Source organism: Natrix helvetica (assembly GCF_964273705.1).
Source record: "Natrix helvetica genome assembly, chromosome: 5".
NCBI lineage: Eukaryota > Metazoa > Chordata > Lepidosauria > Squamata > Natricidae > Natrix > Natrix helvetica.
The window spans coordinates 79,984,138-80,002,116 of record NC_138551.1 but is presented as its reverse complement, the minus strand read 5'-3'; the positions used below and the strand labels follow the sequence as shown (position 1 = coordinate 80,002,116).

Here is a 17,979-nt window from a genome sequence, read left to right as displayed (position 1 = left end):
AACAACCGTGTTATTAACTACTACAGGGATTCGTTTAACAACTGTGGCAAAAAAAATGGGGCAAAGCTCATTTAACAAATGTCTCATTTAGCAATAGAAATTTTGGGCTCAATGGTGATCGTAAGTCGAGGATTACCTATACTTTTTTCCTGAGTAAATTTCATTCAGTTAAACTAAACTAATTTTCAAATGAAGTTACATGTGATTTAGTTTTGCTTCTTAAATTGCCGATCAAGTTTCATGGGTGAAAACTTCGATACTTTCTATCAGGTGAGGTCATTAAAACGATATTTCCCACAATTATATATCCTGATCACAAGTCTTTGACATTATAAGATGGTATAAATAACTAAGAGCTACAGTCAATTTACAAGTGATAAGTATAAGGCAACTATAAAATATGATAAAAGTTGCTCATCTGCAGTTCTAAAATTATGTTAAATCTGTCATTGAGTGTTGCTTTTCTGTCATTGATTTGACATACTCTGATACTGCAGATTGATGCTGGCCATTTGTTCTCTATAGGTAGTTCTCAAAATAGGACATTTCTTTACTGAAGAAATGTGGCTTTCTGTGGGCGTGAGGAGGTTAAAGGCTTTGAGAAGCTGGAAGCTGCTGCCTTAACATACAAAGTTTGGTTTCCACACAGCTTAGAAAGAGCCAGGAAGGCTTTGACAGCCATCTGACTGGTGCAGAAAGCTCTGCATAGCTTTGGAATGGGTCCTTTTTTGTCCCAGAAAGGCAGGGGCATCTTGGCAGGAGGAAGGGCAACGACAGAATGCACCCAGCATTTTCCTTTCTCATTGCTTTTTTTGCTGGCAAGACAGTCAGCTGTGTGGCAGGCTCGCGTGTGCACTCCCTCACCCCTGAGCTCCACTTAATGACTCGAACTTTGAAGAGCAGGGATATTTGGTTGTTACATGAAGCAGTTTGTTTAACATTTGCCATGACTTCCAACCCTAATGGGCAGGCTGCATTATAAGACTGCTTGTATATTATCTTCCTATAGAAGGTAAATCCCACATCAACATTTTTTTGTGCTGAGCTGATACGGAAGCAACAGGAGCAGTTTGGAGTTTTCCCAGGTTATTAACATAGGGTTGGTATAACTACAGCATAATGTAAGCAATACTAGATAGTCTTGTCCAAAGTCTTTTTAAAATTGCTGTGTGTGTGTGTGTGTGTGCTTTGTTTACTGTTACAATTCTTTTAGAACTAAGATCGTTCTGTAACCTCATTGTGTAAAATTGTTTTATTGCACAGATCCTCACTTTGTGGTCTACCAGCTCAAGGTAAAGATATTCACCTCCTCTTCAGGACCTACAAAACGTGAAGACAAATACATGTACTTTGAATTCCCTCAGGCATTGCCAGTATGTGGTGATATCAAGGTGGAATTCTTCCATAAGCAAAACAAGATGTTGAAAAAGGTTTGTTTTTTAAAAACTTGATACGTGTTTGGTTTTTAAGTCTAAGTGCTAAATTTATTCACCTTCTCTTCGTTTATTTCAGGCATTTCCCTTGAATTTCAACAAATCTGAGAGGTTCATGCTTTTACTATCAATGCTGCTGAGTTTAGGTGAAAAACAAAAGCATATGTGTAATATTTATCCACTTTCTATTGTTTGAAATGTTTTGGAAAGCCACTAAAGAAGAACCCTTTCTGTTTTATATTTCATAAAATTTCCATTTTACAACTTTTAATTTGCAGCATGTGACGTTTTCCAACATTCTTTTAGAATAAACAACTGCTGCAACGTTTTAGCTTATTTACAAAATCTAAAAGGATTGCTGTTGTATAATTAGATGAATTTGGGAGAAAATACTCTTAGCTATTGCTCCTGTATAAATGTCCAACTATTGCAGTGGTTCTGCAAATGTTCAGTCATCAAAGTTTATATAACAGCAATATATAAATTGGTTGTTCGCAAGCCCCATTTATGCTTAAAGAGGTCAGTAGAATGGGTCTTAAATAAAGAAAGCTGAGTACGACTTTGAAAATAATTCACCAAGCTACTTTGCAATGTGGCATCTGGATTGGTCCTCAAAGCATCGACTCCAAGAGTTGCTGTTTTAGGACTTTTAAATCTGTGTCTACACAGGTGAGATGCTTTTGCTAGAATTGTTAGAAAAACAGTGACTGCTTTTGCTAACCTTTTCAGTAGAAATGATTACAATGGTGGGTTTCCATTTTTTTTTTACTACCGGTTCGTTCATGCGCACTCGACTTTTGCGCATTCGCAGATGCATCCGGGCAGGTGGGCGGAGCTTCCTGCCTCCAACACTACTGGTTCACCCGATCCAGGCCGAATCGGCAGAACCCCAGTTCTGCGCCATTGATATTTATAAATAGGTCCTTTCATCTTGGAACATTTTAAAGTATCTTTTCATTTTGACCCAGGAAATATAAAGATGCATATAGAGAGAACTATTCTATCTTCCTTCTCTAGCATCTTCTGTTTCATTGCTCTCCTTTGTATTTATTGGCTCTCACTTCTAATTTGCCAGTCAAATTGTGCCATTGGGTTATAATTGGGCTATTCTCCATTGTTGGCGGAGATAGCATCCAGGAATGGGTTAACTCTGTTATCCAATCGGACTGAGTCTGCAAACTTCAATGTCCCGCCTCCTCTGATAGCTCCTCCTAGCTTGTAGACTCAGTCTTTCTTGGGACTGGACATGTTCTTCTTTCTCTCCTGATCGAATTTGCCAAAAAAACCCCAAAAAATCACATTTTACTTCCATCGAGGCTTGCTCACTTTATTAATATTCCTGGGTTGGGCAGCCTCTTCAACAGCGCCCAGGTGTCCCCTGGAACGTGCAGGCCGCGTGGCAGCAGCCCTACCTCCAGAGCAGTGACACTGGTGTTCACCCTGGATAGCTTTGTTCTAAAAATTTTAACAATTGTAAACTGTCCTCAATCACTGGGAGTTAGGTGGCATATAAATTTAATAAATTATCATATATATATAAAACAACATGGAATAACTGCTGGCAGTTCTTTTATTCATGTTGACCGTTCATATTCTTCTTAAGAACCTAGGATGTCATAATGCAGAATTTATTAAGTTCTGACAAGATTTTTGGGTGTGGCACTCATAAAAAAATAAAGAATTATAATATATAATAAATCGTCATGGTTCAGCGCCCAGTCAGACAGAAGTTTAAATTGGATTTGTCATTTTTATCCACCTATTGAGTCCTTCCCAAAGACCTGGGATAGACGAATGCTGTTGTTTGATGCTGTTGAAGGTGTCATCTCAGGATGTAAGTGGTTGAAAGTAAAGCTGCCTTTTGTAAATGACTGATGGTGATTTTGTCAATGCCAATGGTGATCAAGTGATTGCCTCCAAGACCTCTATTGTTATTGATACTATCTGCTTTTTTTGACACAATAATTCTACTTCTATTTTCAGGTCTTTGTATTTTGTGATTTTCTCCAGTTATTTCTCTTCAGTTCTTTCTCAGGCTACTGCCACATCCACTATCCAGATAGACTTCCATTTTCTTATTGACAATCTGGGCTGTTGTGTGGCAGGTGCTTGTCTGTTTGAACTGTAAAATCCCAGAGCAGTTTAGCTTCTTCATTTTCTATCACTTTGTCTATTTGAGGGTCCAGTTGGTTGCTGCTTGCAAGCAAATGGTATTTCTTGCAGATCTTCCAAGAAATATTTGCTTTTGTGAAGTCAGAATTAACCCCTCTGTCTCTTTCTTCAACTTTCCTGCTCTTAGCCATTCTCTCTTGTTCTTTGTTTGGCCTGCTATTATTTTTTAATGTACTGGTGATCTAATATTTATCCTTGTCATGTCTCTTGTCTATTCTTCATTTGGTGGTATTATTATTATTATTTGTTCACAACAATGTGAAATCTCAGCTGTCAGTTCTTTCGCTGGTGTTGGCGTTCATGTGGATTTATTACTAATTAAGGAATAGCTATTTTGCACAGTATGTCTTTCATTTAATAATATGCAACTTAAAATATTAAATAACTTCCTTGACTTGAAAAATAGCAATTAGAGAAAAAATATTTCAAATCAAGCAAATATAGGAATTGATAGGGATAAGAAGTAGTGGGAAATTGTAAATATGTTTTCTAACTAAAAATATAAATTATTTGGAGAATGTAGAGTTGAAAAATTGTCAATAGCAAAAACATAGATCTATCAAAGATAATAACATTGAATAATACATAACATAATAGGGCATGCATATTCCTTCCTCAATAAACATTATTAATATTTGTTATTAATCCCTTCTACACCAATGTTTCTCAACTTTGGCAACTTTAAGATTGTGGACTTTAGCTATCACAATTCCTTAGCTAGCATGCTTCAGTTTTTGCATTTAATTGCTCTCATCAATTAAAATCTAGTAATTAAACCATAAGATAGATAAATAGATAGTTATAGTGTTATATAGTTATACGCATGTATAACGGTCTGGAGATAATTTGCAGTTTCTGGGCAGTCTTGAACAATTAAATATTCTCATTCTTTGCTGGTGCTCATATGGGCATGGCTGAATAACATTTCTCAGCAAAAAATTGCCTTAAATTGCTAATAAATTGACATTTATTAGACAAATGCATTTGACTTGGCAAATGTCAACCTGGACTTCTAGGAGATTTGGGTCTAAGGCCAGGCCTGATAGAGAGGGTTGTAGAAAATTTAATACTTGTATACTCAAAACTAGTTCATAATAAAAGACTGCTGTTTTGGTGGGTGAGCAATGCAGACCTAAGTTACTAAATATTAAATTTTCAATCAATTTTAGAGCTATTTTAATAATTCAATATTGTCCTTTTGCTTTATGCTACTGTTCTTGAAATGTATTTCAGTACGATGATGGATGTTGTGTGCCACTCTGGAATGCCTTGAATCAGTTATTATCAATATCATGTTTAGAAATATTAGGGTTTTTTGGCTGTTTGCTAAATAGAAAAGAACTGCAAAAGGCATACAGGTATCTTCGACCTACAAGCACAGTTGAGTCCAAAACTTATGTTGCTAAGCGAGACAGCTGTTAAGTGAATCATTGCTGTTAAATTAGTAACACATTACTAGAGATAATCTGGTTTCGCTATTGATTTTGCTTGTCAGAAAGTCACAAAAGGGGATTACATGACCCCGGAACACTGTAACTGTCGTAAATATGAGTCAGTTGCCAAACATCTGGTTTTTAATCGTGTGACCCTGGGGATGCTGCAGTGGTCGTAAATGTGAAAAATGATCATAGGTCTCTTTTTTCAATGCTATTATAACTTTGAAGAATCTCTAAATCAATGTAGTAAGTCGAGGACTACCTGTAAACATTTTAAAGTTATCATTTGGTTTACAAAATTGGACTGGCTGCATTTTGAAAAATTAGCTTAGCATAATTTTTAATCAATTAACTTTTAACTTAATTAGGGGTTTTACATGCTACCATACATATTTTAAATTTGTAATCTTTGATTGCAGCAGGAGTGAAGGAGGGATAGACAATCTTTATATTAGTTTTGTTTTTGTTTTACTTAAAGTGTTATTACAATTCTTACCTATTAGAATTGTTTCTGGAGTCCGTGAAGTTTGTAAGGTTCAAAGATTATAAATATTCACTCAGTGCCTGCTTTTTATAACAGACAAGTATCTCACCTCCTAGCTCATGTTTTAATATGAGTGGGAGAAAAAAGTAATCCTCACACTGATGATATAGGTATCCCTAGACTTACGACCACAATTGGGCCTAACATTTTTGTTGCTAAGTGAGATATTTGTTAAGTGAATTTTATCTCATTTTGCAACCTTTCTTGTCCTAGTTGTTAAGTGAATCATTGCAGTTGCTAAATTAGTAATCCAGTTGTTAAGTGAATCTGGCTTCCCCATTGACTTTGCTTGTCAGAAGATGGCAAAAGGTGATCATCACATGTCTCTGGGATATTGTGAACATCATAAATATGAATCAGTTGCCAAGTGTCTGAATTTTGATCATGTGACCACGAGGATGCTGCAAAAGTCAAAAGCGTGGAAAACATAAGTAACTTTTTTCAATTCCGTTGTCACTTCAAATGGTCACTGACCTCTGCAAGTAAAGCAACCAAGTTCAGAGAGCACAAACAAATCCAATGTATGTATGTATCTTTCCCTGTCACGTCAGTATTATCTACTATTAGTTCCATAGTTTATAGCTCATGGCATAACCTGCTGTCAGGAAACTTTAAGGAAATTAGATGGGAAACTGAGGATTGATTTAACCTCATTGTGTAATCATCAAGTCGCACCCCAGTATATTCTTGACTGTATAATTAGGTTTAGCATAAATCAAACATTTTCCCCCTTGCAGTTTTGGTAAGAGAACAGTTCATTGTCCAGGTCCGTTTTAAATCAAATTTGGGCATTTCAGTCTTGCGTAACTTTGCTTTAGCTTGCTGTGTCTTTAGTATGTTTCTCGTCACACATGAACACAATTAGTCCCAAATTAGCAGGGTCAGGATATAAAGTTTGTGAATGTATTCATTCTAATTTGTAATTCACCTTTTAATCCAGGATTGCATTGGGGGATATTATGATCCTATTTGCACCATGCTGATTCTGAAATGCCAATTACAGAACAATTTCTCTCCTCTCAGGAAATGCTATGCATAAGTACTTTGGTTTGGTGTCAATTCGAAGGCACCTTCCATCCAGCCCTAACCGATTTCAAACTGTCAAATCATGAAAGAGGAAAACCTTTTATTCGATAATGACCCAGTTACTGAAGGAACAAAATCAAAATATTCAAGTCCAATAGAATCCGGGTGTATTATAAGTAGAGAGTAACTGTTTGCCAACATGGAAACAGAATGGGAAGCAGATATCTCCTCGTTGTAAAGCTTTGCAGATACGTTATGGTTATGCCTATGTTTGTAGTGTTAAATGCAAGACTATAAATAGGTGGTTATTGTGCTATATTATGTTAAAACAAGCTCCTTTTTTTAACCTTTAGGACAAAATGTTTCATTTCTGGGTCAATACATTCTTCATACCAGGACTGGAAGAAAACTCAGACAAAGTAGAAAATGGAAGTCTTCTCGGAGATCAGGAACTTGATGGCATTTTGAGTACAGAGCGTTCAGATAATGACAAGGAATATTTAATCCTTACACTAACAAAAAATGATTTGGACAAGGCAAATAAGGACAAAGCAAATCGATATTTTTCTCCAAACTTTAGAGTAAGTATTTTCAAAGCAATCAAGTAATGTAACGTAAACTGCGTGCAATTTATGTTATACATTGTGGACTTTGTGATTCACACATGGATTATGTGCCTGCCCAGAGGCCTGTTCAAAACTTTCTAGATCTTACATAATTATTTTGTGAGAATTCCATCTCCCCACATAACACGCAGCTAGGTTTAGCTTCAACTGAACCTCTTCTTTTAAACTGCTGCAGTAATAAGTACACTTATTATTGAGCTGGTATTTTTTCTGCTTCCTGAGAGCATTATTTATCCTTTCCTAATTTTTCTCAGAAGATATCTTGAGTTGTGCATCAGCACGCTATGCCCACTGTTTCCCAAGTTCTAATACTGTGGGAACAGAGTTTTCCTTCTTGGATTGGGCATAAACTCTACTTTTCTGTCATGGTGAAGCTTGTGCAGTAGACACTGCCAGGCATTCACCAAAAAGGTTTGTCACAATTGTTCTTCTCATTCATCAATTGTGGTCTATTATCAGGTTTTAAGGTTGGCAAATTCTAGAATTATTCTGCCCTGCATCAAAGAATTATCCAGTGATGGATAATTTCAGACAATTCCTTCAACACATGGATGGATCCTCCCCAAAAATGTTCTGAACATTCTGAATCAAACTGCTAATATCGATGCATTAAAACCCCTCAAAAGTTTGAGAGGCATACCAAATCTTGTAAGGCGTGCATAAATAAGAGGATTTCCCGGTTAAGGTTAGGACATTTCCATGGAAGTTTGATAATAAACAAGGTCAGAAACTCAATGCTACACTATGTTGAAAATGTGGTTTATTTGGTAACAATTCTTGCCAGTGACTTTTAAGTTCAGTGTCTGAGTGAACACATTGGCACTGCTGCTAGAGGATGTTATGTCTTGATTGGCAATATGAAGATATCCATCTTCATCCTGGGATCCAGCATTGCATACCTGCAAGCAGAACTATGTTCATTGTGGTTTTTTAAAATGAATAGTAGTGACAATGAAGCTTAGCTACAAGCTTTACCATGTTCCTTTCTGATTCATATTCACTCCACAAGAGTCATCAATCTTCTGAGGTAGTTCCACTAGAAGAATTCTGCTAGTTGGCCATCTAGGCTGGACTTTGAAAGCACCATTCTTTCTTTTGTTGCTTTATGTCACCACTCTTTTCCTTTCAAATTGTTTACTACTTACTCATGTATGTGAATCGCAGGTCACAGTGGGGGATGACTGGTTGTTTACCTGTAGCATCACTTCTTCAAGTGGCCATCTGAGAAATCAAACCTTTGTTCCACATTTGGTGTCAGTGTTCTTTCAGACTGGAATTTGGGAACTGGTAGGTGCCATGTGCATCTAGTTGTAGGCAGTGGTATGAGGGTGGAGGAGGGGAAAATAGTTTTGTAAACTCTGGAAGATGGTAGAATAGAGCCATCGGTTAACTTTACAAATGATAATTCAAATAAAGGAAAATAACCCATTTATAACCTTAACTGGCAAATGTTTAGGGATTAAAAAAGTAATGAATTTACCCAATTAAAATTTAAAGTTGGATGGACCCTTAATTAAGATCTACCAGAATGTTACACAGGTGTGCAGGTTTTTCATTGTATAAAAGTCAAAGTGGTATAAAAATGAACAAGCAAAGAAATAAAAAGTCCAAGGTAACCTAGATATTGTAGTTCGTTTCTTGACTTTAGATTTACTATAAAAATGAAGGGCCGCAGATTACTTTACTAGTATGTGTATTAGATATTCTGCAGTATCTACATTTTTAATAATAAACAATGTCTTTATGTAAATAAATAAAGAAAAATAAATAAGTTTACTTTTAACACTAAAATAACTGCATTTTAAAATGTTAGTATATCAAATCTTTATTGTGGTCAAAGACTAGCATAAAAAGAATGTCAATTAAAAAGCATAGAAAGCACATCCAAGACTAGCAAATAATAAGGAAAATCTAAAACAAAGTTATATATTAAACAGATCTAAAAGGAGAGGTGAGATTATTAGCTGGGTATACAGGAGCATAAAGATTACTATATGGCAAGCTATCACAATACAGAACATTCTGGAATGACAGACTAGATGCTCATTAAGTTTATGGCACAAGTTCTGATCTGATGAATTTTAAGTGCTTCTGTGGAGAATCTGGCAATCTTATATGTTGTAGTAGTATCTGAGAGCAGCAGAGACTTATAGAATTGTTCTGCCTGCTCTGGGTATTTATACAAAAACAGCAAGGGAGGCTAATACAAATGCCTCTATAATGCAGGCACCAGGAGATAACCATGCTCTGTTGTTTCTGTGTGGCCAAAGTCACAAATGCATTGTCTCTCTGGGTAGGAGATCTTCCTCTATCAACCTTCAAGGACAATTGAGGGGAGGTCATGACATCGTGTGATCAGGTAGTCAAGCAATTTGAGGTTAGCTAAGTATGCCATAGGAAAGGCAAATTATTTGTTGGGATTCACCGGCCATAAAGGCTGGGGACTTAGTTAGATCCAATTGGTACTTTGTAGTTTAATGAAGGCTTTAGCCTAATCATATTCCATGCTGAGTAGATCTGAAGAGAAGCCCAAGGACGAAATTTTAGTTGCCACTTCCCTTTTCCATGTGGACATGAAAATCATCCCTCATACTTAGCTTGAGCCAGTAGTTGAATGTGGTCTCCCACACTTAATATGCAAATATATATGATCTATGCTGGAAACTCCATCCTGCTTATTTTGGCATAACCCAATCTTAATTGAATTTTGTTCAATAAAGTTTTGGAAAGAGAATGAGCTTTCTTAATTTTGATTTGGAATTCACAAGCACACATTTGTGTCATGAAGGAATATTATGCTGTTCCCTTGTTTGCTGTAAAAAAAAAAATCCCAGTGAGCCTTCAGGCCCATTGATTCAAATAGTGGTCAGAATCAAGAGGAAGAGGGAAAAAGTTGCATCACTATTACTGTACACACTTTGTAAGATGTCTCCAGATTTGACTCGACCGAAGCCCAGAACAAGGAAGTTGTTTTGGAGCTTCAATTGGCCAAATGCAGATCTGTTCTGGCCAAACGTCTGAGCCACAAGTGCACAGAAAATAAATGTGCACCTCAAAATTAATGGGGATGTTTAAATCAAGACAGTTTTTGTCATAATTGATGCTCCGTTCCTGATTTCCATTGTTTTTTTGTGAAGTATTAGAGTGAATATTTTAGTTTGTACTTAATTAAATATATATTTGCATTGCATCAAATATTTCATTTGCTTTTTTTATGAGCCAGACAGAAGCTCTTTTAAGCACATCTATACTAATTTGTTCTCCTGTTTTTTTTTCTAGGTGAAGCTATTTTTCACAAAAACAGTAGAAGAGCCATCAAACCCAGAAGCTAGCAGCTCAACTTCAGTAACACCGGATGTTAGTGATAATGAACCTGATCACTATAGGTATTCTGACACCACTGACTCTGATCCAGAGAACGAACCTTTTGATGAAGATCAGCATACGCAGATTACTAAAGTCTGATTTTTTTTTTTATTTGGGAAAAAATACCACAAAGAAGAAAACTTGAATAAACTGAATTATGGACCTTTTGAAATGGCAATAGGACATTGTGTCAGAATTATCTGTTGTAGGAACAGTTCTTTACCTGACCAATCTCATTTTGCCCTATTAAGCCTTTGGCTTGACACTTCTCCCATTGAAAAAAAGAAAGAAAAAAAAGGTTACGTAGCTATGTTATGTATATACCTTTTGGTGTCAAGAGGACATTGAAATTTCAATTAGGAATACACAAAAATGGCACTTTCCCATTTGATTCCAGTTTTATAAAAGTGGAGACAGATCTGATGTGTATACGTAGGAATCTTCCTTTTGTGTTCTATCACCAACTGAAGTTCCTGTAAAGCTTTCTAATACACAGGTTCACATCCTGCCCCTTTCTTTGCACTTTTGTGGCAACAGATAAGTCTGCAGTTGGCTCAGAGAAGTTACTGGGTTTTACTACATTCAAATGCATGTACCATGGATAGGAGTGTGGAAGGAGAAGCTGAGAAAGGAATGTTCTGTGCTGGACCCTGGACTGTGTATCATTTCTAGCTTACATGCACCTCTTTCGCATGCTACAGTAATAAATCCTGGACATTTGAGGAATTGCCGCTGTCACTGCTTGTTTGTGCATTTTATTATTTTTTTTAAGCATAATGGTGCTAGAAAAGGCAGCTGGAGGGGAACAGGAATGAACCTTCAATGGCATTGTAAAAGCTCTATAAATGAAGGGATTAAAATATATATGGTTTTACATGAAACAAACTAGATTTTCAGGTTGCATACATGACAGTTAAAGGGGGTGAAGGGTTGTGCATACAGGCTCCACCCTACATCCCTGCACTAATTGCTCTGCAGAATTTCACATACACCTGTAGTCACTAAGATATGTAGGGTGTTGCCAGTGCTGCAAAGAATGTAGTTTACTGTTCAGTGTTTGGAAAGCTTGATAAGGCTGGAGTCCTTGAGTTGCAGGTATCTCCAGGTGAACCCAACACCACCTGCAAATCTTCCTGATGTAGGCATGGGAATGTTATGGGTGATACTTACCTGTGCACCCTCACCCTTGGGATAATTTGAGTGCATCTGTTTGCATGTTGCAGTCTAATCGCCTGCAGAGGGCTACAATAATAACTTAATCATACCAATGTGATGGTTATCTAGCAGAGATGGGCTTACAAAATTGTTTTGTGTGTTATAATTGCCATTCCCAAGCTTTGGATGATAAATGTCAGAGCAATATTATGTCTAAAAAACCCCCAACAAACACCCCACCTCCTCTTTGTCTTTCAAAACATACGGAATTGCCATTTTGATTTTGTGTGTGTGTGTGTGTAAAAACCTGCTTGCTTATTGGTTAACATATTCATTATTAATTATCCCACTTGAGTAAACAAATTTGAAATCCATTGTGCCAGTCCATTAGCATTAATAACAAGATTGTAGTGGCAACTAGTCAAGGCAAAACTCAGGCTGAATACTGGACAAAGGAGCAAATTTGCTCCTTCAACGTTCATTGGTGAATTTTGTTATCTTTCCTAATCCTGTGTGTAGTTCTGTGCCTATAATTTTATACTGATTTTTTAGTAGAGCTTGCATGTAGCTGCACAAAAATCATAGCTTTCATCCATTATGTAAACTTTTTTTTAAAAAAAAAACCAATGCTAATGTTCAGGCTTCCAAAAAATTGATCCAGTTCTGCAATACAGAAGATGGAGATTTGATTGGCAAGAGGCAACTTCAGAATTACCTCTGGCTTTTGTCCAGGGAACTGCGTTGAACTTGGCTTTCATTCGACAATTTTGCCGGCGACATTAGCTACCTTAAAAAAAAAAAAAGTAGTGCTTTAAGAATATTTTGGATGTTGACAGTGTTCAATGTCTTGTACAGTTCTGCTATTTGGCAGGGAGCTCCAGATTGGAAATTGTTGAATGGCTTTTTGCACTGTTGTTTTTCCTTTGGAGTGTGAAGGTCTGAGTAAGGGTTTTGGATTTTGAATGTGTCAGTAGTTCTGAGAAGCCTTGCTTATGTTTTTATGGTATAGTCATTGGAAAGGAAATATATGTATAACACATATATTATGCATACTCTCCTATAGTTAATTTCAGCTACCATCCCATAGAACATGGCAAGAATTCCTCTGACTGAAAGGTTTGAGTCCTAATTCAAACTTTTATTTATAACAGTAATCATCATTGGCGTGAAAATGCATTCTCCTTTGGTAATTTCTTGAGTTTCTGGACTGTGTGCTTAAAATTCTTGGATGTACAGTAGCTTACATGTCTAAAATTATTACTTGAAGGCATTTTGACAGGAGCTTACTGTTAGGCCCTGGGCCATCCCTCCTCATCTGTAGTCTAAACTTCCAATAGTTTTGTCACAATCGTTAAAGGGCAGTTGTGTAAATTAGCACCAAGGTTTTTTTTTTTGCTGTGGCACTGAAAGGTCGTTTATATGCAGCACCGATTTCTTTCAGCTTTAAGGGAAGGAAAGAAAGGAAAGGAGTAAGTTTTAGGGTGCCAGTGTACAGTTCCATGTTTAAATTCTAGCAACGTGCAATATGTTAACGATGCCTGTGGTTGCCACAAAGTGCCTCGTTTACCTTTTTTTAAAATAACTGTTCAGATGTGTCATGCATGCAGATGGAAGGGGTGGAACTGTGCACTGAACAGAGGCTTTAATTGCAGTGCTTGAGTAGAGCTGCCTCTTTATTCTGCCAGTTCAAAATTCTCAGTCTGTTTTCATATAGAACACACACACACACACACACACACTTTAAAGAAAAAAAAATCTATTTAAGCAGCCTTATTCTGATTCAGCCTCTTCAGATACTATTGTGCTGTGCAACAGTGGCTCTGTGTGTAATGCTATGCACACAAGAAAATGACATGTACAGGTTAATGTCTCATATGAATCAGATGTCCGTTTGTTATTGTGTTAACAGCCCTTTATCTTAGTGTTAAAACTCCACTTAAAACTGATTAAAAGTTTCATTCTTGTCACTGTGTTGGGTGTATTAAGTCACTTTTGTGAGATGGGCGGCCATATAAATTGTTTAAATATATAAATAAAAAAATAAAATAAATATATGAAAGTATATTGAATAAAATGCTTATGTTTCTCTAACGTTATGTGAGTCATGATAAGCACCTTTAAAAATACCAAATTTCCTCGAATTGGTGGGACTTTGCTTTTTTTTTCCATTGAGTTTTAAAGGTAATACTTCCCTGCAACATTTAGAGTTTTTCCATTATGAATGTGACTGTTAACTTTTTCATGTTTGGGATCTGTTCTGTCCCATGATTCTAATGAATATGCAGACACAGGCTTGGCTGCCTGCCACGACTAATTACAGAGATAAAACTACCCCTAGAACGCAATCTTCAAGAAACCAAGATTAGACTTACGGAATGCTTTCTTGACGACTAGTAAAATGGACTGTTGTTTCCTGCAAAGATTCCCCTCCCGTCGCTCCACCTATAAACTCTTTGGGAGGGGCCACAACAGTAGCCAGCTGTCCCTAATTCCTTCTATGGCGTCTTCTCCACAGCTGCTCCCTTCTCCTCTCAGCTCTACGCACACGCACATCAGGGACAACTTCCCTCTGTTCCTCCTCACTGCTCCCTGACTCAGATGCCATCTGGTGACCAACAGGCCTCTCTAGTCCCTGCTCTGACTCCGAACACCCTCCAGAGTCTTCCTCATCCTCCAGAGCAGTCCCATGATCATCGCTGTCAGAGCCACCAACAGCTCAGCCAGCCGCTGCTGGGCCCCAACAGGATCCTTCTTGATTTTGTGGATATAGCATTATGTTACAGCCTTTGCATTAAGATAAGAACAAATAACATGTTGTGCCACGTATATATTTTCACCTACAGTGTTCTCACATATATTGTCTTTGGACTACTAGCTGGAGCTGATGGGATCTGAAGTCCAAAACTTTTGGGAGAATGTTGCATGCATATCCCTACATTAAAAGGTTACATGTGAAAACATGTTTTAAAAAAGATTGGTATTTTTTTTCCAATTCAAAGTTAACCATTGTTGGAAGTTTGAAAAATCTGCCTGAGGTCAAAAAAAAGCTAAAGAAGACAGATACTAAATAACCCATTACTCTGATTGGGTTTTAGAGCGGCTGTTTTATTTCCTTTCCAAACTAGAGCACTTAAATAATTACAGTTTGAATGTATATCAAATGTCTTCATCTTTTTGTGTTCATGGTAAGATGTTAGCTTGAATGTATTCGATCTGGATGGGTTTAATCCTACAGCATTCAAATCTTTTATCACCGCTAGACATAAGCAATTTTAGTGAATAATTCTGTTCCATGCAAGAATCAAATACAATAGAAGCATTTTTAATGTTAATATCTTTGGAAACAGCCCCAAAGTCTTTTACAAGGTTAACATAAATATGCATGGCTTTTCTAGAAGCCAGTACAAGAATTTTGTTTAAAACTATAATAATTGTTCAGGTTTATTATATGTTTGGCCATCTGTTAAATACCTACAAGTTTGAATGTTGAGGTGATCTGGATTTGTTAGCACCATTCTTGAGTGATACACCGAATTCTGCACAAAATGTTCTTTTATCCTATACTTGTTTCCAAAGATTAAAAAGTCACATCACTGTTCTTCCTTCCCATTTTGGAGCAGCAGCAGTGGAAATGCAAGCACATCTTAAATCTTACACCTTTCAACAAAGAGGCTACAGGTAATCCTCAACTTACGACCACAATTGAGCCCAAAATTTCTATTGCTAAGTGAGATATTTGCTAAGAAAATCACTGCAGTTGTTAAATAAGTAACACGGTTAAGCGAATCTGGCTTACCCATTGATTTTGCTTATAAGAGGGTTGCACAATTAGTGATCCAGGACACTAATTGCCATAAATATGGATCGGTTGCCAAACGCCTGAATTTTGATTATGTGACCATGGGAATGCCATAACGGTTGTGTTAAAAATGGTCATAATCACTTTTTTTCAGTGTCCTTGTAACTTTGAACAGTCACTAAGCTGACTGTTGTAAGTAGAGGACTACCTGTACTTACGGTTTCGGCTAGTAACTGCACCTAGGCATGCTAGTCACCAATAGTTACTTTTTCAGTGAAAATTTTATGCATCTGAGAAATCTGATCTGGAAAAAAAAAACCTGGTAAATTCAACAGGCTCAAATTATGAAATAGTTTATGGCTAGAGAAGGTGTCTTGCTGAAAACGGATTACCATGTGATGAAATTTCACAAAACAAGGAGAGGAATAAATAAAACATTGAATAAATAGTTCACTCCAACACCAAGAGTTTAAAAAAATGTTTTAATTGTTTTATGTATTTCTGGATAAAATGGTTATGGAATGATGGTGGTGATGCTAATGGTTTATTGGGCACATGAATGTTCATATCCTTTGAAGAAGGTAGTGTAGGTTAAGGAAAAGGGAACAAAAAGTTGCAAGTTATATACAAAGGTGACAAAAAAGAACTAGAGCAGTGTTTCTCAACCTTGGCAACTTGGAAGATGTCCAGACTTCAACTCCCAGAATTCTGGAAGTTGAAGTCTGGACATCTTCAAGTTGCCAAGGTTGAGAAGCACTGAACGTATGTAAATGAATTTGGTTGAATGCTTTTTTTCCTGCTTTCTAGTAAGACTTGATTCCTGGCAATTATATGGACAAGCGCGACTAGACTTTATTTTTCCTTGAAGATGTTTCCCTGCTCATCCAAGAAGCTTCTTCAATTCTGACGGATGATTAGCAGCTTTTTGGATGAGAAGTGAAACGTCTTCAAAGAAAAACCAGAACATCCGGTTGGCTCTTGACGAAGTATCTTTGGGACAACAATGACCTGGATGACTGAGAATCTCCATAGACATTTGCCATTGCCTTCTTCCTAGGGCTGTAAGAGAGTGATTGGCCCAAAGACACCCAGCTGACTTCTGGCTAGTACTAGTACTCTTAACTTTTCCCCATACTATCACTCCAGTACCTTAGACCCAACGGACTCTCTTGAACGCTTACCAGAGATGTAGAAATTTTAACAGATGCAAATGCAGCGGAAAGATAGTGGGTACTATAATTTGTGTGTGTGTGTGAGAGAGAAAGGGGGAGTGGGGAGTGATGATTGAAAGAAGCAATTCTGTGCACTTCCTTCTATGGAAATGACAGCTGTCTATGTCAATAGTAGTATAGCCTTTATTGTCATTGTGCAAAATAAATACAATGAAATTGGTTTTAGCCTCATTGGTGCAATCCATGACAACAAATACAAACAACATAAATAGTATAAGGAATAATCCCAATGCAAGTAATTAGGGAAAAAGAAAAAAAAACTAGTCATAAGTTTCCGCGTGTGCATGGAGTGATTATGGTTGTGTTTAAATGACAGCTCAAGGATAGAAACTATTTTTAATCTATTTGTTTGGCTGGCTATGCTTTGATGTCTTCTGCCCGATGGTAGAAGCAGTAGAGGCATACTCTGTAAAGCAGGGGTGTCAAACTCACGAATTAACACTCAGATGGTCCAGTCATATAATTGGCTATACAATGGATTGGCTGAGATCCTCAAAAGTGTATGAGGTTTAAGTTTTAAGGAAGAACAAGCAGTGTAAAAAAGTGGTGAATGGTTATAGGAGGAGCAATAATGGTTTGCAGGAATCGTTACATTGACGTATAATTAATGGGCATTTGTTGTTAGTTGCGAAGTCATGTCTGACCCATCGCAACTCCATGGACAATGTTCCTCCAGGCCTTCCTGTCCTCTACCATCTTCTGGAGTCCATTTAACTCACGCCTACTGCTTCGGACACTCATTCAGCCACCTCATTCTCTGCCGTTCCCTTCTTCTTTTGCCCTCAATCACTCCCAGCATTAGGCTCTTCTCCAGTGAATCCTTCCCTTTCATTAGGTGGCCAAAGTATTTGAGTTTCATCTTCAGGATCTGGCCTTCTAAAGAGCAGTCAGGGTTGATCTCCTCTAGGACTGACCGGTTGGATCGCCTTGCAGTCCAAAGGACTCACAGGAATTTTCTCCAGCACCATAGTTCAAAGGCCTCAATTCTTTGGCGCTCAGCCTTTCTTATGGTCCACCTTTCACAGCCATACATTGAAACTGGGAAAACCATAGCCTTGACTATACTCACTTTCATTGGCAGGGTGATGGGTGTACAGTAAATCTATATTTCCCCCATGCCCCACGTTCTCTCCTACCGTAATTTCTTTGGCTTGATTTTTTTCTTGCTTCCCCCCCCCCCCCCCATTGTA

General features: G+C 37.3%; 1 protein-coding gene across 1 annotated transcript in view; it reads left to right on the top strand.

Moving 5' to 3' along the window:
- The window catches only part of PTEN (phosphatase and tensin homolog), a 59,961-nt gene extending 46,238 nt beyond the window's left edge, over positions 1-13,723 (top strand). The window contains exons 7-9 of the mRNA XM_081954836.1: positions 1,264-1,430; positions 6,965-7,192; positions 10,517-13,723. Of these exons, the coding sequence (XP_081810962.1) occupies positions 1,264-1,430; positions 6,965-7,192; positions 10,517-10,702 (581 nt within the window). The 3' untranslated portion in view covers positions 10,703-13,723. The remainder of the gene's footprint in view (positions 1-1,263; positions 1,431-6,964; positions 7,193-10,516) is intronic.
- Positions 13,724-17,979: the final 4,256 nt, after the last annotated feature.